The sequence below is a fragment of the Ursus arctos genome, unplaced genomic scaffold (genome assembly GCF_023065955.2).
Source record: "Ursus arctos isolate Adak ecotype North America unplaced genomic scaffold, UrsArc2.0 scaffold_20, whole genome shotgun sequence".
NCBI classification, from domain to species: Eukaryota; Metazoa; Chordata; class Mammalia; order Carnivora; family Ursidae; genus Ursus; species Ursus arctos.
The window spans coordinates 47,295,203-47,319,101 of NW_026622875.1; the positions used below are offsets into that span (position 1 = coordinate 47,295,203).

The window sequence follows — 23,899 nt, forward strand, 5'->3', positions numbered from 1 at the left end:
GTTTAATACCCTGAAAGACTAAATTAAGGATTAAATGGCCAATTCGATTTGGATACACAGTTGCATTATATCCAGAAAAAAATCACTTAAACAAAGAGGGGATTGCGGACTTCAAATCCAGTGTGTGTGTCCTAATAGACTCATGAGGCACCAGCCCGGACAACAGGAAGCACTCCACAGAGGTGACTCAGGATTATTATTGCTTGCATTATCATGATAGAAGCAAATAGACAGATGAGAGCCATGATGGCGGCAAAAAGGAAAGGGAAGGGATGCCACAGATGGGTGGAAGGCTTCCTGGAGGAGGGCATATTTGTGCTGAGAACCAGAGAACAGGAAAGAAAGGGGAGGGAGGGAGCCTCTGTGAGACTAGCGTGGCGTGTCCACAGTGGGGCTGGTGCGGGGTAAAGGGAGAGGGTGCAACGAGGCTGGCGGCAGAGAGGGCCAAGAGCCAGGTCATGGGGTCCTAGAAGACCCTGCCTTTTATCCAAAGAGCAATGAGAAGCAAAGGAGCAGCATAACCGCAGGGGATCTCGAGAAAAGACCAGCCAGGCTGCTGAATCAAAAGAGAATCGCAGAGAAGCAAGGTGGAAGCAGGCGAGCAGTTACGGCAGCCCAGGGACGGGATGGCAGTGGCTTCATCCATGCCGGTGGCTGCAGGGTCAGAGAAGGGGTCCGAGATACACACACACGAAGAATTAACAGAGCCGGCTGGAATGGGATAAACCGTGTCACATTTCTCAAGACAAATGTGTGGGCGGGGGGATGTTGACAGTGGACATGCTATAAGCCCATGACTGAGCATAAGAGCTTGGAAGGGGGGAAGGGGCGTCAGAGGTGGGCAGTTGGGGAGTTGCCAGCACGTAGCTGGGAGGAGGAGAGCATAGGGAGAGATGCCGGCGGGGCGTGCCAACACTTCCAGCAGCACCTCACAGTTACCTGGACGTTGGAATTACGGGCTTCAGGTGACCATTTCAAGAAGGGAGGGTTGTGAGGGCTTATTTTTAAAAGCTCTCTCAGTTCATCAGGGTCAACGGCCACTGATGTAGCAGCTCAGGAGATGAGGGAAAACCAAGTGAAAGAGGTTGGAAGGACCGGACAGAGAGGAGGCAAGTCGAGGAGGAGGAGTGGCAAGTGTCCAGAAGGGAGTGGTCACTATGTCACCCCTGCTCCAGGGGCACCAGGACTTCCAGGGACGGCTGGGTAGAGACACTGGGGTCCAGCCCACGCTCTGGCCAGTTAGAGCCGCCACAGATGCTTCGGGCCTGCATGCCTCGTCCCGAGCAGACTGCCTCTGCCCTGCAACAGTCCTAGGGCCGTGAAGTGTAACACACAGGCTAGTGACACTCATGACACCTGGGACCATGTGGACACAGTGAATGAACACAGTGGAAACTGGCATATGATATCAACTGTGGGCTCCAGTCCTCCATGGGCACAACCCCAGTGTGCGGGGATGAGGGCAGGAGGACCCGTCCAGGACCCCTGGCCCGTGCAAGGCCGGCACCGTGCATAAGCTTAGTGAGGCACTTTGCCACAGGCCTCGGGTGCTCCAGCAACGGTCTTTCATTTTTGTTTGTTTGTTTAAATTAAACTTTAAAAAATTTAAATGGCACAGGGACCAGGTAGAACATGCAAGTTCCCAGAGCCCACTCGCTTCTCCCACATAGGCAAGGCAAGCAACTCTGTGCAGGATGCCAGCAGAGGCCTGGAGGGCTTCCTGCGTGGGCCCAAGCCAGGTGCAAAGTCCCTGTTTAGGTAAGGGAAGAAAATCCATAATCCAGGAGATGTTTTCACTTCCTTAGCCAGAAAACCTCAGCTGGAATTCAAAAAAGTCAAGTTCACAAAGGATTAAAGGTGCATACCAGGCGCTCAGTAAATACTTGCTGGCTGATTCATTAAGATTAGTTTACAGTAAAAGTAAACAATAGAACAATGTCTTGAAACTCGTATTTGCTTTATAACCTTCTCTTCTCCTTAGGAAAAAGACTATTCCAGGGAAAGTCGGAGGTGAACTGGTCAGAGAATCCTATGCACTTGAGACACAGAGAGAGTTCTTTTCTTGACCCAATGTTCCTTAACCAAAAAGTTACACCTCTCCAGCTCCCCCTGCCTGTGTTCCCTCTCTCATCACCTGTCTCTCTCTCTCTCTCTCTCTCTGTCAAATAAATAAATAAAATCTTTAAAAAAAAAAAAGAATAAAAAATAAAAAACAAAAAAACAAGCCAGGTGAGGGCCAGATTCAAAAGGTGAAGCGTCGTTTCTCTACTCTGGGAGACAGCCTGTAAAAGAGGGAGCTGAGGCTTCCCTCATCTCCTATTATCAGAAGCCCTAGGGAACCCCTTATCCCCACTCCCACCCACAACAGAGAACCACTGCCCTGACTGATGAGAAAATAAATCTAAGAGGAAACAGCTCTGTTATCTCCTCGCGCACCTCGTAACTGACTTAACACACCGGTGAGTCACAGCGCTGTGGCCACAGTGTCGCCTGGGTTACGCACATATAAACACACAATGAAACCCAGAAAGGACCCCGCACAGAGCAGGGCTCCTGATCTGGGCCTTCCACTGACCTCTCAGCCAGTTTGGCGAGGCTCACAGACCCCTCCTTAGAAGAAAGAGCTGAAAACATAACATTAAATACAAAGGACTACGAAGGAAACCAGTATCACAATGCAGTTACGAAAACTTGCAAAAAGTCTGTGATAGAAGACCTTCTTCTTTGTATTAAATAACGAGATCTATCAGCAGGCCCCCTATGAAGCTCATTTCAAAGCAGTGATGAGGAAAGGTGGTATTTCAGTGTACCTGTCTCTGCCACAGCGGGACATTGACTTCTACTGGTAACAACATCATAGGGCCTGCTGAGGTCACCGTGCTTTGTTTTCTGGGTTCGCCGCGAAAGGAAATGCTGCATTTCAGTTAGAAGTTAGTGAAAATAAAGATGTCATTTCATTTCTTTACAAGTGCACAGAATCCCCAATTTCCCTCTACAGACTTGTCGGGGATCCTAGGATCTCCATTTGAAAGCCCTTCTGAGAAGCGTGCCTCTATGTAAGAGTTAACCCCTGACTGTTCATTTAATCAACAGTTAGCAAAGAGCTACTTTGCTCTAAGTGCAAGTAACGCAGAAGAAAATACAGAATTGAGGTAAGACCTGGGGGCGACCATGCTCTAAGAACTTGCAGAATCTCCGTTCAGCGTTTACTTCACTTCTTCTAATTTTGGCATAATTTGTGTCATCCACTACCAAATCCAACAGGACCTTTTTCTCCCTCTCTTAAATACATAACCAAAACCAGAGCGCACAAACAGAAAAAAGCCACAGCATCTGTTCAAGGCTACTGTTTGCAAGGATTTCAGAAGCTGGAGGTCAGTGCTACGGAAGAAATACTAGGAGCCCTCCATGCTTCCACTTCCTCAATAATCAAACCAGCCCTGCCCAGACTGCAGACGTTGCACAGGGATGAAAGGAGCAATTCATATGAAAGTTCTCTGAAAATACTGAAGTCCTGCCTTTGAATGGTTCCCGTTACACTGTGAATGTAAGTGATTCAAGGGACACACCAGGAGCCTCCTGCAGCACAAATGGCCATGCAGGGTCCTGTGGAATCACAGGAGGGTCTCTTAAAGAAGAGGAAGGAACACAAGGAGATTTCTGAAAAAACACTTCTGCTGTGAATTCTACCGTGAAGCAATCTGAAGGAACCAAAGACGGAACCTGCCAAGGACGTGACTCTGGACACAGTTTTCTATTCAACATCACATCTCTTGGTGTAACAGATACCGTGAGTCAACAAAAGTGACTGCCAAGAGCTTCCTATACACTACCAGACACGTCAGAAATCCTAAAGCTCCACTGTGAACACTGGGTACAGGTAACATGCCTCCTATCTGCCCTGGTGTGGATTATTCTATTTTTATTCTGATCGAACCTGATTATCCGCCATGTTCACAGAGACTGGAGGATTTGTCTTAGGTATAAACACACAGGTCGGTTTAAACAAAATCCCTTCCTCATTAACATCCGATAGAGAAAATGTGAAAACAGCCCCAGGTACATTCTAAAAGAGAAACTTGCAGTTGCAACTTGTTTATTATAAATGAATTCTCGAATTCAAGAACACTGGAGATTGCTCTGTATTGAGACAATAATTACAGAAAACTTATGGATGTTGTAAGCTGGTTTTGAACCAAGTTATCATCAAGCAGAAGCAGGATTGCTATACTTTTTATTTTTGAAGGCAACACAATGATACACAGGTATATAAATGATCTCACTTCCAAAATGATATCACTGATTTAGACAAGGCTAAAGTTAACTTGAATTTTAAAGTCAGGGGTGTCAAGACAAAGGAGAGCTGGTCTGTCCTACCAACCACATTGGGCTGTGTTGAATTTCTAAAGAGTAAAGTGATTTCTACAAAGGTACCTCTTGAATGAACATTAGAAACATCATTAGCATGAGTTTTTAAAATTATCATGTTTTCCCAATCTGCAAAATCAGGTTTCACACTGCTGTCACCACATACCGGTTGGGGGGAGCGGGGGAACACACCTAGTACACTGCTCACCCTAGCAGGTGTCAGCTCTGCAGCCCAAGATATGACTGGTTTGTCGCTGGAGCAGCACTAACCAGCTTAGTGGGCTCTCACACAGAAATCATTAGCCTTGGAAAATCAAGTTCACAGATATAGAGAACAGACTGGTGGTTGCCAGAGGTGGGTGGGGGGGGGGGGTGGTAGGAGAAATAGGGGTACAAACTTCCAGTTATAAAATAAATACATCATGGGGATATGAAGTACAGCACGATGACCACAGTTAATAATACCGTATTGCATATTTAAAGTTGCTAAGAGGGTAGATCTTAAAAGTTGTCATCATGAGAAAAAAAAATTTTTTTTTCTAACTATGTACGGGGACAGATGTTAACAAGACTTATTGTGGTGGTCATTTTGCAATGTAGACAAATATCAAATCATTATGTTGTACACCTGAAACTAACAAAATGTTATATGTCAATTGAACCTCAATTTAAAAATGAAAAAAAAGAAAGACAATGGTAAGCCTTGGTATACGTGTCTTGCTATGTCATATAAATAATACTAAGCAGCCAAGATGTTCCCAGTGCCTTTGGTTTAAATGCAAACTGCTTCCCAGTGAGAGTTTCTAAGGACTCACGTGGTATTTGGGGGGGGGGGGGGGAATGGGAGCATTTTCAAACTCTTCTGTAGAGTTAAGATAAAACTGGTTCAAATGAAAATTTGTACCTGGTCCCCACCACCCTAAAATTTCTATTCAGAACACTCAACATCAAGGCCTTGTGTGTGGCTAAACCCTACGGCCACATTTACCGAATCACCCTTCCAGGAATGGCAGGCTGTAAGACCTGCTAACCAGTACAAGTCCCACGTGGGGCCACGGCTGAGAAGCACTGGCCATCATAATGCCATCGGCAGACGAAAGGGAACTACTCACGGAAGTACTTCAGCGTCTCTTCGATTTGCTCGGTTGTGAGGTCAATGTTGGCATCTGGAGAAATGAGGGGTGTATGGAGCCAGTCGTCGTGGTCATAACCATAGATGGTGTCGGCTCTTAACTTATAATGGGGCAGCTGCTCCTCCAGCAGGCTGATGATCTCGACTTCCGGAAGATCGGTGCTGTTGCACACGTCTAGAGAGAAGAAGACAGGGAAGTGAGAGCCCGGAACTGGTTCTGGCCTCGCAGCTGCTAGCTAACTGACCTTGTGGTCCCAAAAGAGGTCTTCAGCTGCTTCCCCACAGCATGGAGAGGCCAGGTGTGGCCATATCAGGGACCTTCTCCCAATTTAAATTCCATTCTCAAAACGTACAAGACCGACCTGAAATAGTTCCTATACTGTTTAGCAACTCACTTTCTTCAAAGTGAAGCCACAATTCTTGTGCTTTCTGGACTCAGTCATCCTTTCCAACCCCTTCTCAGACCATTCTCTTTCAATCACTCTACGTGTAAGCCAAACCAGCTACAATTTCACCAGTATGTCTAACTGCTTCCTGCAGTTACCATTCCTCTTACCATTCAAACCATCCCCCCCTCTGGGATTGCGCCTTCATTGAATTCACTCAACCGTTCATCTGCCTCTGTTTCTTTCCATTCATCCACCCAATAATACCCTGAGTCCCAGAGATGCAGGAGATGCACCAGTCCATGCAACAGGCACGGTCCTGCTCTTGCGATACAAGCATGGCTGTGCTTGTATTCCTGCGGGGCTTCCAACCATTAAAGCAACAGGTGTCCCTCCATCAAGACAGAGCTGGATCTTCCCGGATATATGTTGGTTGGTGTTTTGAACACTTCGGGCAGAATTAACCTCTTTCCTCCCCCTCTATATTCCCACAATGTTTTATCAGATCTTCTATTACTGCCCTTATTAGCTTCTGTCTTCTGGGTATTTTAGTATCCAACCCACCTTCCTGTGATGGTCAATTTGCATCGGTGGTGGTTCTCAATCCACCATCCGTACCCCTCATAGTCCTGGCCTAGACTGGGCTCAAGGGGTGCATTATAATACCTGTGAAAGTCGATCAATCCACATAAAGCCCATGAAAGAGGCCTTGTAATTAAACTATACACACAACAACACAGCCAGCGTACCCAGGACAAAACCAGTCTTCGGCAACTTCTCTACCCCTGGGAAGAATGAATTAAATAACTGCTAACGGATGAGTGTTGATTATCTGTCAACTAATTCTGACATCAGTCACCGTACTGGCCCAGTTCACAGAGAGTATTCATGACCCATGATGGCAAACGGCGGGTGCGAGCAGTGGTGGTCTTGTGAACCCATAAAGAAACAGAAGCACCTATGGTGCTCATGGCTGGACAAGAGAGTGAACTCGGTTCTTCATTCCAGGAATGAGCCTTCAATGAGCAAAACCACTCGAAAGATAAGAATACAATCAGAGCCATTCCTACGAAGGTTACTGCGCAATGTTCTAGCCTTGAAGTCGTAAACAAAGGTGGGGGCCTGGATCAAGGTGCATGGGATTCGGTCTCCCGTCCCTCTCCAAAGTGCAGGGAGGGGCAGGAGGAGAAAATCCTCTCGAGACAGTGCACCCACACAACAGCAGGGTGAAGTAAGGAAGAGGTGCTGACAAGAGATCACTATTATGAGTCATTCTGAGGACGTGGAAGGCGGCATCAAAGGAAAGGAGAGAGGCCCACCGGAACACAGAGGACATGAGTGGTGCAAAGAGTGGGAGCGAGTCCCGGGGTGTGGCAAGCTGGAAGGGGAGGTGGAGGAGCAGGAAGGGCCCGGGGCAGGGACTTGGGGTTCACTGGGGAACCAAAGCCAGTGCAGCAGGGAAGACCAGTCCCTCTGCTGCTCTCTGGGCTGAACCAAAGCAAAGGTGGCAGCAGGGTGTGGCTACAGGGCTTCTCACATTCAAGGAGAATATGGAGCCTCCCGTGACCAGAACAATTACATCGGAGACTTACCAAAATCCCCCTGTCCTTCGTGTTTAAGGCTACACGGCAGGCAAAGAAAAATACAGAATCACAGGTGAAGGGAGCATTCGGTGACCCAGTGTCTCCCTTTGGGCAAGAACCCACTGAAAGCACCTGTCAAGCTCCCTCCACCTCCTACCATCCCCCACACCCCCTTCTCGCTCAATTTAATATGCAAAGCTTCACTGCAGAACATTTCCATTCAGGAAGTCAGGGTGGTTTCTCAAGCACTGAGGAAAGAGAAGAAAGTTAAGTACCAAGTGAAGACATTTAGAATTTTCCTCGGAGCTTTAGGGACTGAGGGGGACAACATCTGAACACTTGGATTCTCCGCCTCCTGTGGGAAATGTCACCGCAAGCGCTCTTGGCATTTCAGCCAGCTAAAAACCAGACCAGAGCCACTCCGCCACTTAGCAAAGGTCTGCTGCAAACAGAAGCTGCCTTCTCCCCGAGGCCAGAGCCAAAAGCCCAACCTGAAGACAGATGTCTCCTATTTCTTCTCACCTCCCGCCAACAACAAAAACGCCACCCGAGAGGCTCAAGAGGAGCCCGTAATTAAGCAAATCTTTTCTTCCCTCACAATCAAGTGAATAACAAGTTCCCACAAAGCTCATCTTGGGGAGAGGCCTCATGGTTACAAAATGGTGGCCTTGCGACTAAGGGGGCATGGGGTCAAGGAGGGCTGACACCCAACTGGCGGCATCTCTTAACTGAACACAGACTGGCTCCACGAAAGGCAGTACCGGCCTATGCCTAGGAGACCAGGCAGGAGACCAACACATTCCTGCATGACTCACCCTCCTCACAACAGGCTAGAATCTTCTGGTGTCACTGCTCTTGGTGGTGGGGAAGGCAACAACCTAAAACAAAAATCCCTTCTAAGAATACCATGTCAGTTCTGAGCATGTTGGCAGCTGCTTAGACTCTGAGACCTGACCTGTCCTTCCACATTTCCAGGGCTGAAGGTCAACCTATTTACAGTGCGGGTCTTCATGTCCAAGAGAGATCGTTTCCCTCGGAGCACATGATGACCGGTGAGATAAAGTATCAAAAGGTGAGACCAAAATGCCTTTTTAAAAAAACTATCTGTATTTGATTTTGCCATCATGTGACCAGCCATATAAACATAGCCAAGTTTTCGGCCGCCTGGAAGGCCCAGAGAATCAGAGCATAGGGAAGGATTACAGAGACCCAGGGAGCATTCCTTGACCTTGGCTGCAGGGCCAAAGGCCCTAGGGACCTCCTGTGGAGGGGAACACCACATTTGCCCCATAGAGAAGACATACCCAAGGCCTGAGGTTGGGTAAACATAGTAGGAGAGCCTTTAAGAATTCTCCAAGAATGCCTGCACTGTGGAAAGCGCCAAGCCGGCTGTCTGCAGGGCACTCTCTGACCCTCCAAGCAACCTGGGACAGATAATATCTGTTCTGCTTTACAGAGGAGGAAGCAGAGATTCACAGAGACTGTGGAATATCTTGTTGGTCAAGGCCACACAGCTAAATAAGTGGCAGATCCTGCATGAGAAGCCTCAACTGACCAAAAGCTATGCCCTTCCCTCTGCCACCTGCCACCCATCTCTCCCAGGCGGGCACACAAGAAATGCTGGGGAATTCCCAGGATCTTCTGATTAGGAAGTTTTTGTTCTAAGCAGAGAGACGACTTCATAGGCACGATAGGGATGTGCAATGAAACACACTGACAAATGAGGGAAGCATCAGAATGATTTTCCCTTCTAGAGTGCCCAGGAAGCAGAGCGGAGAAGTGAAGTAACTTGTATGCAGAACCAGGAAGGGTCAGGGGCCCGAGAAGGACAGCCCTGCTCCTTCTCCTGGGGTTTACTCAAGCTCACGGTGTCAACGGACACTGTTGGCCCAACCTGGAGGAAAGGACCCCTTTATACTCTTGACAGTCATCATTTCTCCATAGCTCCAACTCACATTATTTTTTTTAAAGATTTATTTATTTGAGAAAGAGAAAGACAGAGAGCGCGAGCATGGGTGGGGGAGGGGTGCAAAGAGGGAGGGAGAGGGATAAGCACACTCCCCACCGAGCACGGAACCCGATGACATGGGGCTCAATCCCAGGACCCTGAGATCATGACCTGAGCCGAAACCAAGAATTGGATGCTTAACCAACTTAAGCCACCCAAGCGCCCTCCAACTCACATTATTAACAAGCTATAAAAACGTGTTCTCAGATAACCCTCAAATAAAGGGCATCAGCCTGCTGATTGAACTCACACCCTAACAGGTCCCTGGCTTCTGGAAGATGTGCAGCAACCACAGCCCAGAATCCCCCAACGCCCAGCCTGTCAAACCGCCAGAAGGCCAGGCTCACCCAGGCAGTCAGGGCGGATCTCCCCCTTCCACAAGTTACTACAACAGCCCCATGGTTGCTGGCCACACTGCCACTGGTGCCGTGTGTAGAAAGATGCTTTTTTAAAACACGGTACTGCCCTGTTTTAAAAAACCTCCCAGCTCCCTCTAAAGTGCTCCATGTTTCAGCCCTTGCCTCCCTCAGATAGAAGTTGTTGGGACAGAGGTTTCCCAATATCCAATTTCTGCTTCCTCCTTTTGGTAGTGGAATTCCCAAGGTATGGCCCCGGCTAAAAACTACATTTCCCATCTTTCCTTGCAGTAAGGTATGTCCCCATGCCTGGTTAACAGGATGTAAACAGAGCTTCCTCGCCATGCCTTCTCCAACTCTCGCATGCAGAGAGGGGGCTGGTGCTGAAACCATCTTCAACCGCACGAGTAAAGGCAACGCCAGAGCAACCCTGGGCGCCTGGGACCACCTGGTGGAGTCCAACCTTGCCCTGGGGCTTTGAGGAGGGAAAGAAAGGTCTACCTTGTGGAAGCCACTATTATCTTTGACTCTGTTAAAACAGCCTTTCTTATCAAGTGCACACTCTGCTCTTTCATCCAACACCTCTTCAGTGAGGCCACACCAACTTCTCACCATTTGCTAAACATACTTCTCCACAAATGGTGGTTTTTACACCAGCTGTCTTAGCTGCCTAGAATGCCCTTCGCTGCCCGGCAAACTCTATCTCAAAATACCACTCAAATGTCACCTTGTATTTCAGATTTTCCTTGACTTCTGTCCTGTGGCTAGGTCCACAGGACACTGATGATTTCACTACAATGTTAGGAGTGTTTTCTGCACTCCCTTCTCTACCAGCTGCGAGCCCCTCGAGAGAAAGACCTTTCCAGCCAGCTGGGCAACAAACAGTAAGTGCTCAGTGAGTGTTGGGTAAATAATGGGGACAAAGGCTAGGAAAAATCAGCAATGGGTGGCAGGGCTAGTCTGACAGCCCTGCATCCCCAGGATGGACCAATGCCCAGCATTCAGCACAGGGGAGGTGGAGCCATCTAGTGCCAAGGGTTTTCAGGCCCCTCCCGGCAACCCCATAGGTTTTCATTCAGCATGGAGGTTAAGTCCCACAGGGAAGTGAATGTCCCCTCACTCACCCAGCAAATACCAGTTCAATCCCATGCCTCCTATTCTTATGGCATCACTCCGGGAGCAAAACATAAGGGGGTCTCTTCACCTGTTCAGAGCTACAATCCCTCCTAGGTTTTCTCCAAGGCATAAGGTTTGGCGTGGGTCCCTCTACCGAGGATGAGGGCTCCATTTAGGGCTGGCTGGGAGGTGGGACAGGGTGCTGGAGACTGCTAGGCATCCAGGAGGTCTGGGGCTATAGGGGAAGCTACGTCCACTTGGCACCTGCCGTGGGCTAGATCCTCATTCCCGTGGAGGGGCTAGAAGGAGGCCCCTCCGATACACAGGTGACACGCCAGCTTCGTGGAACTTGCCAGGCGCCCGAGATAATGCTCAACATTTTACAGCAGAGGCGGCAGCTCTAAATTAGTGTCTGACATTTAAAGATCAGGGAGTCTCATGTAAAGACACAGATCCCTGGCCTCTCAGAAGAAATCAGCATATCCAGGACCGTGAAGTTACAGGCTCTGAGTGGTGGCCGCCCCCAGATGGGGTGGGGGTGGATCCCTTGGGGTCTCTGGGCCTCCCGCCTGCATGCTGAAGCAGAGGAATCTGGACCCAGGAGAGCAGGGAACTGCACAGATGGAGGGGAGAAGCATCCTAAACACTCACCCAGGCTCTAGGAGGTCCTGGGGCAACAGCAGGGGGAGAAGAAGGAACAAAAGGAGAGAGAGAACAGCGCTGGATAAAGAGGAGAGCTTCCTGAGAAGAAACGCAAAATCCGAAGAGAGGGGGAGCAAGAGCACAGGGTCAAGTCAGGGAAGAGACAGACTGGGAGGCCAGCCAGCAGCGCGACTGCCACCTGCCGGAAGGTGCGTGGAACCCAGCCAGGTATGGCAGAAGTGCTGTTCTGAGAGCTCGGAGGAGACCCCAGGCCTGGCTCTGTCCCCAACTTCTCCCCATCACCCCCCAAGTCCCATCTTCATCTGTCTGGAACTCAGTTTCTGCATCCACAGAACAAAGGCGTGAGGTTGCAGAAAAGCTCTATTCCTGCCCAACACGTGTCTGAGCAGCCAGGCCAAGAGCGGGGTGTACAACACATCCTGCTCCACCCAGGGCGGGGGTGGGGGGGCACCCAGAGCCCCGGATATGCTGATTTCTTCCAAGAGGCCAGGAATCTGCATTTTTACATGAGATTTCTTGATTTTTTTTTCAATGTCAGACACTCAGAATTTTGTAAACACCTGAGGGCCACATTTTGTTTGCGCTCTGGGATTTCCCAACCTGGCGTCTCACTCTGGGCCTCGGGAGAATGTTCTAGACTACAGTAATGGTGACAATCAAAGAAAAAGTAAAGGAACCTTAACTCAACAAAACTGGCCATATTCTAAAAGCCCATCTATCTTCTACTTTCTCCTCCTCTACCCCACCCATTCCATGTCTTTACCCACCATGTTTCCACTTAGCCACAAGGGTGGTGGTCAAGGAGCATGACCCCAGGTCTGTGCTTGAAGAGGTTCTGGAGGGGAGGTAAGCTTCCTACCATCCACTGCTTGGCAGTGATGGTAAATCCAATGTTTTAAAGACTGCATGGGACAAGACCCTTCTCCTCCTCGGCCACTTGCAAACCACTTGCACAGACTTGGAAACAATTCATTCTTCTTGAAATTATTAAGATTAAAGGGCACAGATGCAAAGACTTACACATGGGCCATACTAGTGCCAGAGACACACGTGACACTTTGTGACTGGTGTCTTTCTAGAAAACTATTACAGGGTCACACAGTTGAGAGCCCCACCTCGGCATCTTCAGGGAACTCAGGGTTAGTAGTTATGCTCTATATCACAAAAGTTGCCATTTCACAAACTACAAAGGGATCATTAGAGCTAAAAGTTACTGGCTTAACTGCCTCATCTAATGGAGAAGAGACTGTACTCAGAGAGGCTGAGGTGGTAGCCAAATCCCACTGAGCAACCAGCAACAGACCCGAGACTGGTGCTCGGCCCGGTACAACAGCCCCCCACATGAGAGGCCTCAGAAAGTGACAGCGCCATCTTGGATGCTGATTTGTCCCTGCTGTTTAAACAGCACCCTGCCGGGTAAACAGTAAATGCTCAACAAACAATGCTGAATGATACAAAGCTTGTGGTACCCATTCCTGAATTGCATCTACACTCCCGAACCAGTGGGTAGTGCAGGGTGAGAATTAAGAGCACACTTTACCCACGAGGAAACCAAAGTCTCAGAGATTATGTGAGGAGCCCAAGTGACTCCGCTACTAAGGGGCTGTGCTGGACCCCACACCCCAGCCCGCTTCCTCCTAACCCTAACTTACACATGGCTCACTCCCGGTCTGGTGAGTCCAGGCGGGGATCCTCCAGGGAAGGAATCTTCGAGAAAGCATTTCCCTTCCTTTACCAATCCCTGCTGAGGAACCTTCCCGAGAACCATACTTGGGGGTGATGTTGCCAACAGGCAGGCTTCTCAACGAGGGGTCTTCAGAGGGCTGCTGAGGTTCTCCCCTAGACCCCCTGTACCAGGATCTAGGTGGTGTGACCCAGGAACTGGCTTTTATGTCAAACCCTCCAAGGGGTTCTTGCACACCAACGTTTGAGGTTGACACTTAGCCCCTGGTGGTGTTCATTAACTGAACGTGCTTTCTTTAAAAAACAAAATCAATAAGTAAGGCACATGACTCAGCACTCAAACAGTATGCAAGGGTGAGGAGGTCTCTCGGCGGGCTCCACTCCGCCTACACCTCCGCCCTGCCCCTACTTGCACACAAGACCCTTCTCAGACTCCTCACGAGAACCGGTGTGGGCCCCCAGTGAGCCCGTCCTTGCCCTGCCCTTCCCCTTACACAAGGGAAAGGCCCTACAAGGTGCAGGGCCACAGGCAGACCAGACACGAGGCCCTGCTGTCCCCCTGCGGCGCCTCAGCTCACACTCCAGCCCCGAAGGGACAGGGACAAGTCTTCCCTCCCCTGCTCTTCTGCCCCACCCCACCGAGGCCCAGCTACCCTGCTGGGAGCAGCGCAAGTGATCTCTGGGAGGCGCAGGGCCACACAGAGACACCCACATGGAAACGGAAAGAAAAGGCCAACTACAGAAAGAAAAAAACCCACACTGGGGAGTTCTCAGCAATGGCTGTGACCCTAACTGCCAGCAGAAGTGACTCTTTCTAAGAGAAAGCATAAACAATGACACGGGGTGCATTCCACATAGACCGGGTGTCGGGTCCTGAGCTATCACATAATCACACACGAACCCTGGCTTGCAGGACACCTACCCCCACCAGGAGCACGGCGGCCACGACGCCCGATCGGCCCCACGGCCGCGTTCACAAGCAGGATCGCCGACACGACGCTCAAGTGCAATCTTGTGCAACTGACCGCGGCACAGTCCACCCGGACACGCCAGTTTGTTGTGCAAGAACAGAGGGCAAGGACAGGCAGGGCAAAACAAATGGGGTGGATCCCGCTATGGGGGCGCCCCAAATGGCAAAACCAAATCCAGCTTTTCAGAAAGAGTGCCCCCAGTGGGCTTTGAATAGAAATCAACAAAAGCAGAGGATATTACATTACAGGCTGGATTGACTCTAACACTGAGACATCCAGCTTGAACTGCACAGAAATTTATTTTAAAAGGAAAAAGCACTGTGTATAAATTCAGCCCATAGTTACACCTGCACAAAAAATAGGGAGTGTTACTACCCCTTAGAATTTGTTTTAGTGGGAGAGAAATAGAAAAAAATACTTTGATTTTCTAATGTCCTTGGTAATTTCTCTTAAAAGCGTCTATTTTATAATTATTAAATTACCAAGGGGAAAATAATTTCACACAAAAATAGCCAGGGTCGGTGTGATGACTGCAATTAAAGTGCTCACAGCTGAATTAGGGTTTAGACAGATGGAGCTGGTGTAAATTGGAACAACGGTGGCAGTAAACGGTCTGACAGCATGTTTGGAGAACCAAAAATGTGTCATGACCCTCAAGCCAGTACTCGCACTATAGGATCAAATCTAAGAAAGGAATCCAAAAAATCTGAAGTGCCAAATATATAAGCATGTTTATAGTGCATCTGATAAAAACATGCATCACCAGTTTCCTCAAGAGTTAAACACAGAACTATCTTATGAGCCAACAATTCCAAGTCTGGGGGGCGCCTGGGTGGCTCAGTCGGTTAAGCGTCTGCCTTCGGCTCAGGTCATGATCCCAGGGTCCTGGGATCCAGTCCCACATCGGGCTCCCTGCTCAGTGGGGAGTCTGTTTCTCTCTCTCCCTCTGCCCCTTCCCCTACTTGTTCTTTCTTTCTCTCTCTCAAATAGATTAAAAAAAATTTTTTTTTAATTCCAAATCTGGGTATATATCCAGAAGCAACTGCAGGAACTTGTACACCCATGTTCACAGCAGCATTACTCACAATAGCTAAAAGGTAGAAGCAACCTAAGTGGTCACGGATGAATGAATGGATATCAAAACGTGGTCTATACATACAGTGAGATATCATTCGGCACTAAGTAGGAAGGAAATTCTGGCACACGCTACACCATGGATGAACCTTGAAGACACTATACGAGGTGAAATAAGCCAGTCAGAAAAGGGCAAACACTGCATGCTTCCTCTTTTACGAGGTAGCTAGAGTGGCAAATGTGTGGAAACAGAAAGCAGAATGGTGGTGGCTGGAGGCTGGAGGGAGCAGTCTGGGGGGTTAGTGTTTAAAGGGTGCAGAGTTTCAGCTGGGGAAAATGACAAAGTTCTGGAGATGGATGAAAGTGGTACTTGCTCAACACTGAAGGGACTTAATGCTACAGAACTGTACACTTAAAAACAGCTAAAATGATAAACTTTATGTTATAGATATTTTACCACTATTTTTTTAAAAGAAATAAAAGACGGTCACTGCATTAGGGATTTTCTTTCATCTCTCAGACTGGGAACCTGGGGACCTCGGCGACAAGAAAAGATACACATGGAACAGAAGTTGGAGAACGTGCGAGAGGACGAAGCACACCATCTGGATGGTGGCTGACACCAGGAGGGAAGGGAAGAGAGGAGGCGGAGGGGCTGGGCTGAACAAGGACCCCACTTGTCTTGGCGTGCCCAAGACAGCCCCAGTTCGTGCCTGCTGTTCCAGCGTAAGTATCGGTATCACTCTCTGTCATACTCAAAGGTGTCCCTTCTAGAAAACAGTGTGGCAGTTCCTCAGTAAATTAAACACAGAATCACCATATGACCTGGCAATTCCACTCCTGGGTTTATACCCAAAGGGACCGGAAGTGGGTATTCAAACTAACTCTTTTTTTTTTTTTTTTAAAGATTTTATTTATTTATCTGACAGAGAGAGAGACAGCCAGCGAGAGAGGCAACACAAGCAGGGGGAGTGAGAGAGGAAGAAGCAGGCTCCCAGCGGAGGAGCCTGATGTGGGGCTCGATCCCAGAATGCCGGGATCATGCCCTGAGCCGAAGGCAGACGCTTAATGACTGCGCCACCCAGGCGCCCCTCAAACTAACTCTTGTACACGAACGTCACAGCAACACTCTTCCCAGTAGCCAAAAGGTGGAAACAACCCAATGTCGACCAATGGATGAACTGGTAAAGAAAATGTGGTATATCCGTACAACAGAATGTCATTCTGCCATAAAAAGGATACCTGCTATGATGTGAATGAACACGGAAGACATCATGCGAAGTCAAAGAAGCCAAGACCACATGGGATATGTCTCCCTTTCTACGAAACATCCAGAATACATGAAGTCATTGAGACAGAAAGCAGACTGGTGCCGGAGGCTAAGGGGAGGGAGGAACGGGAATGAGTGCTCACGGGTGGGAAGTTTCCTTTGGGGGTGATGAAATGTTCTGGAAATAGATAGTGTCTACACACATTTGAATGCATCAAATACTAACTGAATTACACACTTTCAAAATGGTTAAGTGGGCAATGTTACATAGATTTTAACACAGTTTAAAAACCCTAATAACAAAAGTGTCCCCGCTGATAGACCACACCGTGATACCACGACACACTTGCTAGAATGGCTAAAACAAAAAAGACAGTAGTGTGAGGCAAAGGGGATGTGAAGAAACTGGGACCCCTGCACACTGTAGACGGGAATGGGAGATGGTACAGATTCTCTGGCGGGTGGTACAGCTCTAAGTCCACTGCAAAATCTCTCAATTATGTACTTACATTGTATGGTTACACAAATTACACCTCAACGAAGCTGTTAAAAATTGTCCTTGCTTGAACAATGATCACCCTAATTTGGGCCAACTACTTAGGAGATCCAAAATTAAAACAACAAAAGCTTATCAAAAACAAATGAGCGTCGTAAGTACCTGTAAATTATTTCTGTACATACCTATATGTTAACAGTCACATCCTCAATACCCTTTTTAAAAAATGTTCATTGCAAAAAAAAGAAACAAAAAAAACCAGACTCTTAAATTCAGAGAATAAGCTGGTGGTTGCCACAGGGGAAGTGGGGGCGGGGTGGGCGAAAGAGATAAAGAGGATTAAGAGTACGTTTATCTTGATGAGCACTGAGAAATGTACAGAAACGCTGACTCATTATATTCTACACCTGAGAACAGACCCCTGTAAGTTAATTATATTTGAATTTTAAAATGCTAGATTTTAAAAACGAAAAGATGTTCACTGCATTGCCAAATACAACCTTCATGTCTAGCAAAAGTGCAGTACTTAAGTAAATCATACCCAATTAATGGAATATTATAAAGTCATGAATATCAATTATTTGTTCATTTCTGGGAAAGGGTCACTGGGGCAGAAACCGGAATGAAGATCTAAGGGGGACAGTGTTCCAAGCACAGGGAAGAGTAAATATAAAGAAAAGCCAGAGGCATCCTATGTGGCTGGAGCCCGGGCAGGGAGAGCAATGCAGGTGAGGGGTGACAGGCCACAGCACCCAGAACCTTTAGGCCACAGCAGGAGGCCTGAACTCACTGTGGCCGCAGTGGGCAGCCCCACTACAAGAGCGCCATGTTCTGACGCAAGGATTACACAGGCCTCCCTGGCTGCTGTGTGGGCAGACTGAAGGGGCTACCAGTTGGGGATAAGCCAGGATGCTACTGCTACAGTCCAGGCAAGAACCGATGGTGGCTCAGGCTAGAATGACATAGGTAGAAGTGGCTGGATTCAGGAAACACACTGAAGGTAGAGGTAACAGTACTTGCCGACGGATGAGAATTGCACAGGTGAGCTTGTCACATATTTAAAAGAAGGAAGGAAAATGTCCAAAAGCACTGGAGATAGTCATTAATTCCAAAACCACTCTGAAAATCTCTTCTCTACTTGCTGTGATTTTATTTCTCTCCCCTCCATATGCCTTGGAAAATTCACTGGTGATGTCATCAATATGTCACGGACATCTCTCCATGACAGTAAATTCTGATCCGCCTCCTTTTAAAGGGCTGCATGGCATTCCATTTTCCGCACCGACCCCAATTCAGTTATGTGATACCCCATTCACAAACATTTCATATTTTTGCAATTAAAGAACACTGAAATAAATATCCTTTTCAAATTGGCTGCATCAATTTACATTCCCGTCAACAGTGCACGAGGGTCCCCTTTTTTCCACACCCTCGCCAACACCTGTTGTCTCTTGTCTTTTCCATACAAGCCATTATAACAGCTGTGAGGTGATAACTCATCGTGGTTTTGGTTTGCATTTCCCTGATACCTGGTGATGCTGAACACCTTTTCATGCACCTGTTGGCCGTTTGCATTTATTCCTTAATAATATCCCACATGTTTTCATGGACATATTGGCCATTTACAGTTCTTTTACAGGATTTCACATATATTTTTTCTTGCTTATCTCTTCTTTAATACTGATATACACAAAGAAGCTTTATATTAATCCTCTATCAAATATAGTGCAACTGTTCCCGCCACCCCCCTATTGGCTTGTCCCTCGTCTCGCAACCCTACTCGTGTTTCCTTGGTTTCCCCACACAGCCTTGTGTGCTGCAACGGGACTTTCTAGCAGGAGCTCATATGCTGGTGGTAAGTAGGGAAGTGCTCTTATACTGCACAGGCAGGAGCCCATATGGCCCTATTTTAAAGTTTAAAATAAGCGCTACATGTAGGGCTCCATCTCCAAGAAGGGGCACCCCAGCGTTGCATGGCTCTCAGGCTGCATTTCCTCCTATGCCCACCTTCATGGGAGCTGCAGGGCTCACAGCCTTTGTCCTGCACGGTTTCTGCAGCCTCCCCTTATCTCCCAGTATACTGTTTGTGCTTCGTACGGTCTAGTGTTCTGGTTACAAAGTCACCTAACTCCTGGTATTTCTGGCCTGCAATTATGCAAAACGTGAGAGCTTTTCAGGAACAGATACATCGTGCTACAGCAAGAATCCCTGTCTCAGGCTTAATTTTTAAATTAAGGCTTAATTTTTAAATTAATTTAAATTAAATTAAATTAATTAAATTTATTTAATTAAATTAAATTTATTTAATTTATTAATTAAATTATTAATTTAATTTAAATATTATAATTTTATAATATAATTTTATATATATAAATATATATAAATTTATATATATACATATATATACATATACATATATATGTATATATATGTTTTATATATATATGCATATATATATGTATATACATATATATGTATATATACATATATAAATTTATATATATACATATATATGCATATATGTATATACATATATATAAAATATATATATAATATATATTATAATATAATTTTATAATATAAAATTAAATATTATAAAATAAAAATATTAATAAATTAATTAAATTAAATTAAATTAATTTAAATTAAATTAAAATTTTTTAAATTTTTAAATTAAAATGATGGATCATTTTCTTTTTGTGTTGGTTTGAAACCTGGTTTCATCATTTTCTTTACAGTTCTAGCCTCTGTGTCAGGCTGCAGCCTGGCCTTGCCCGTCTCAAGATTATTACAATATCCAGCGATATTTACTTCTACCACTTTTATGGCTTCATTCTTGACGTTCTATCTTTGAGCCATCTGGATTTTATTGGGTGTGAGAGTGATGGAGGGATCCAGCTGTACTTTTCATAATGATAACAAACTACAGTAATAACAAGGCAAACATGGATGGAGCGCTACCGTCACCATAAAAATCCTACCAGGTGAAGTGGCTGTTCTGTGCAGCCAAACCTAATCCTGACTGATACTGGTAGTTACCTGTAAGTCACTAGGAGGTAAATCTCTGTTTCTCTGATTCTCCAGAACAAAGAAAGGATAGCCCATTATACTTCACCTCACCAACCTCCCTCCGCAGCTCTAACCTCCCGTTGATTTAATATGTGGGTTCAGATTCAGTCTCCTGTTTTAAAATTATTAACTTTTTACACTTACACTTGCTTTCTGTTTTCCAAAAACATCTATACCCAGTATTTATAGTTAGCCTCTCTAAAGCTTTCAAGGCAGCCTGAGCGGAGCAGCTGCCAGAATTCAAGGGCCACATCCTCCCACTTGTCCTCTCCTCCCCAAAGTTAGCTTTTACTGTGGAATGAAAGCCAATTAATGTCGAAGGTCAAACTCTGAGATCAACAGTCAGATGTCAAATCAGGAAAAGTTTATGTTATTAATAGAACACAATTTTATAAAATCATAATGCCTACCATGCCTCGACCATTGAATGTGGTCCACTGCTTTATTGTTCGTCTAAATGACTTCCTAGGCAGGAAATTCTGTTTATAGGTGAACAATGGCTACTTTTTCAAAACATGAAGTGAGATCATCTGGATATTAAAAGACTACAAACTCATCCCCAAAACCATGACTACAGCCCGACAATAAGCAGTTAAGCAAAACAGATAAAACCAATAAAACCTGAGTGTGGAATGATTCCATGTTGCTTGAACCAGGTTTCAAACCAACACAAACATAAATTCGAAAAGTAGAAAATTACAAAGGGCGACTCCTCCAAAGCAGAACACAAATGAAGAAATAGAAAGGTATGATAAAGGAGAAAATGTTAAAGCTATGTCCTCAGCTGATGTAGTTCTGAGGCCCAGGTGTCAGGCACAATGAAAGTCTCTACTGGGTATACACCTGCCTAGCACGATGACCATTCAAGAAGATTCCTCGCTCTGCTTTCCAAGGCCAGGGCTGAGCCTGTTAGGGCCAAGAAACCAGGGCAGCAGATTCCAAGAGGTGACCCTCCGAAAGCTCATTAAAAATTCAGCCACACTGTGGGGTGGGGTGTGGATGAGAGCGGATTGGGGGTGATAGCTAAAGGATCTGGGGTTTCTTTTGGGGGTGATGAAACTGTTCTAAAATTGATTGGTGGTAATAACTGCACAACCCTGTGAACAAACTAGAAGCCATAAAATTATACACTTTAAATGGGTGAATTATATCTCAGTGACGTGGTCATACACACAAACACACGAAAATGTAACCACAAGAGATGGGAAGGTAGAGTCACTGAGCATACCTATTACCCTCACTTAGGCACACCTCAAAGTCCTTCACCAAAAAGGCTGTTCGCGAAAGATAAATCTGAATCCAACAGGAAGGTTAAATTGCCTTCCGCACCATCCTTGGAATGACCAAGGATCTTCTAATACCCTTTCCAGACATTTCTATGGAGAACAGGTTAAGCAAAACGACGTTTCATACTTAGAAAATAAGCTTTGGCTGCCTAGAAAATTCAATGACAGGGAACAGCAGTTTACAGCTTAACCATGCTGAACAGTGGGTGGGGTATTACTGGACTCACCAGCAGCCTCCCAACTAACAAAGGGTATTCCTCTCTTACTGTTAAGCTGACACCCAGAGAGAAATCAGGGCTTGAACGTCTAAGCCAGGCATCCACCAACTAGGATCCATGGTCAAATCCAGCCCCGGCCTGTTTTCATAAATAAGGGTTTTACTGAAGCCCAGCCCCACACCCATTCCTTTAGGTATCGTCTATGGCTGCTTCCGGCCACCTCGTTGCAACACAGGTCATGTGATCCACGAACCTGAAATATTTACTCTCTGGGCTTTAGGGAAAGGTCTGCCAACCCCTATTCTAGGCCATAGGAGAGATCACTGACTCCCTGAAGCTTCCTGAAGGCCACCGAGGGGCCTCCGCCATTCGAGGATCTTCTAACATCCGGCCGCTCATCTTATTCGCAATTCCTCCTTCACTATCTGCCTTTGGTTTTGGTGCACTGTGAACAAAATACCACTTTGCAGCTCTGTGACTGAGCCGGGCCACAGAACTCGCCTCGGCCGGTCTGGAATGTGAGTGGACGTCACTTACTGCCTGTCCAGCCAGGGACTCTGAATGTGTTGGTTGAGTTTGTGCACGTGGCCCTGTGTTCAGCCAGAAGGGTACGGCCCTAGACAGCCGGGGCCCCTTGAGTCCAAATCCTCAAATGAGAGGTAAGTAAAGCAGACCCGATTGAAGGTCAACCCTCAGGTGACCTACGACCATGATCTAGGAATAAACATTGCAGTAGCCACTGTGGATTTGGGAGTGGTCTGTTGTCCAGCCAAACCTGACTAATACACACTTGGTTTAAAATGACGCAACGTATGATGACTGAGAGCTAGAAGAATAAAGCTGCCTGCATGGCACTGAAATCACACCACCACCAGGACCTCCTAACAAGCAGCTGAAGCAGGAAGACATGGTCATCCTTGGCTCTCATATACTCTCCTCCTTGCAAAAAAATAAAAATTAAAAAAAAAATTAAAAAAAGAAATTCTGGAATCAACTCCAGCAAAGAGCAGATGGGGCTCAACTAAAATAAAGGTGGAAGGAACAAGACAGAGGAAGGCATGGAGGGGCGGAGGGAGATTTGTTTTGTTCTACACAACAGAAGCTGTCTGCCTTACCTGTCCGATTCTCTGGACAATTGACCTCCTCTTTCCTTCAATCCCTTTCCGAAGTTGCGGACCCCAGAGCACCGCACATGTCTGGCCTCCGGGTAAAGGCTGCCACTCCTGTTGCTGGTGCTTCCCTGGACCACTAGGTGGTGCTGCGTGCACACCTGGGCAGGCCACTCCCAGCCTCCTGGTCCCAGGCAAAAGGAGACTGGGCACCAGAGGACTCCCACACCCTTTCTCAAACTCATACTTGTCCCTTCCCATTTCTAGTCACCACCAACCCCCACATAAATAGGGAGAAATCAAGCGGAAGTGAGTCTTGCTCTGAGCTGGTTCACTCGGGGTCTGGAGTTAGTATCGGCATTCTCTGGCTCCTCCAGCCACAGAGGGTTCCTTTTCTTCCACCGGCTCACTTGAGCCTCACTTGAGCCTCACACCACCCTTGCTCACGCTCACTTGTCCACTTCCGAGACGCTCCCTGGACCGCACACTCCACGTCTGCCAGCGCACCTGGGCCACCTCTGAAATCTGAAATGCAGATGCCCCCTCCCTGATCATGACCAGCCCCTCCGGCCCCCTCTCCTCACAGTTCCCCCTCATTTATTCCCAACTATGCCACATCAATCACCGCCCCGTGATCCCTCCACTTTGCCTTTATTGTGCCCTTCCCTCCAGCGTGAATCCCACAGCCCTTTGCTTCAACTACCCTCCTTGCTCCATGGTACTTTCACGGCACCCAGCGGACCAAACCCAATTCTGCATGACAGCAAGCGTCCACCTCACCTGCCTGGGCTCCCGGAAGCACCAGGGGAAATCACAAAACACCATGGGACTGGTGCACAGCTCCAGAAGGCTGAGGACTCCCGTGCTCAGGGGGGCCGCCATGCCCAGCACCCCACTGCCCATTCTGACACAGTGCTGGAGTGGCAGGGGTGCAGGAAGAGATGGGCTGGGTGAGGTCTGAAACAGCCTCTCCGCAGGGCTGGAACTCACGGTAAAGGCACCTTCAAGCAGCTTCCCATCGCCCAGAGGGTGAGCGGCCAGTCTCTGCAAGCTCTCCCTCCTTCCTTCTCTCCCCCAGCCTTCGGGTTCCCTCCTGAAGACTCTCAGAGCT

The 23,899-nt window shown here is 47.3% G+C and overlaps 1 protein-coding gene across 12 annotated transcripts in view; it reads right to left on the reverse strand.

Annotated features, from left to right (window-relative positions):
* The window catches only part of TRAK1 (trafficking kinesin protein 1), a 180,451-nt gene that overhangs the window by 78,915 nt on the left and 77,637 nt on the right, over positions 1-23,899 (reverse strand). For 11 of the 12 annotated variants that reach the window (XM_026496797.4, XM_048215966.2, XM_048215967.2 and 8 more), the window contains one exon: positions 5,481-5,675. Coding sequence is in view for 5 of the 12 variants with exons in the window: in XM_048215963.2 (XP_048071920.1) it covers positions 5,481-5,675 (195 nt within the window). In the remaining 7 variants the exon portion in view is untranslated. Of the gene's footprint in view, positions 1-5,480; positions 5,676-14,217; positions 14,341-23,899 lie in introns of those variants that run through there. The other variant, XM_048215968.2, reaches the window with a different exon arrangement.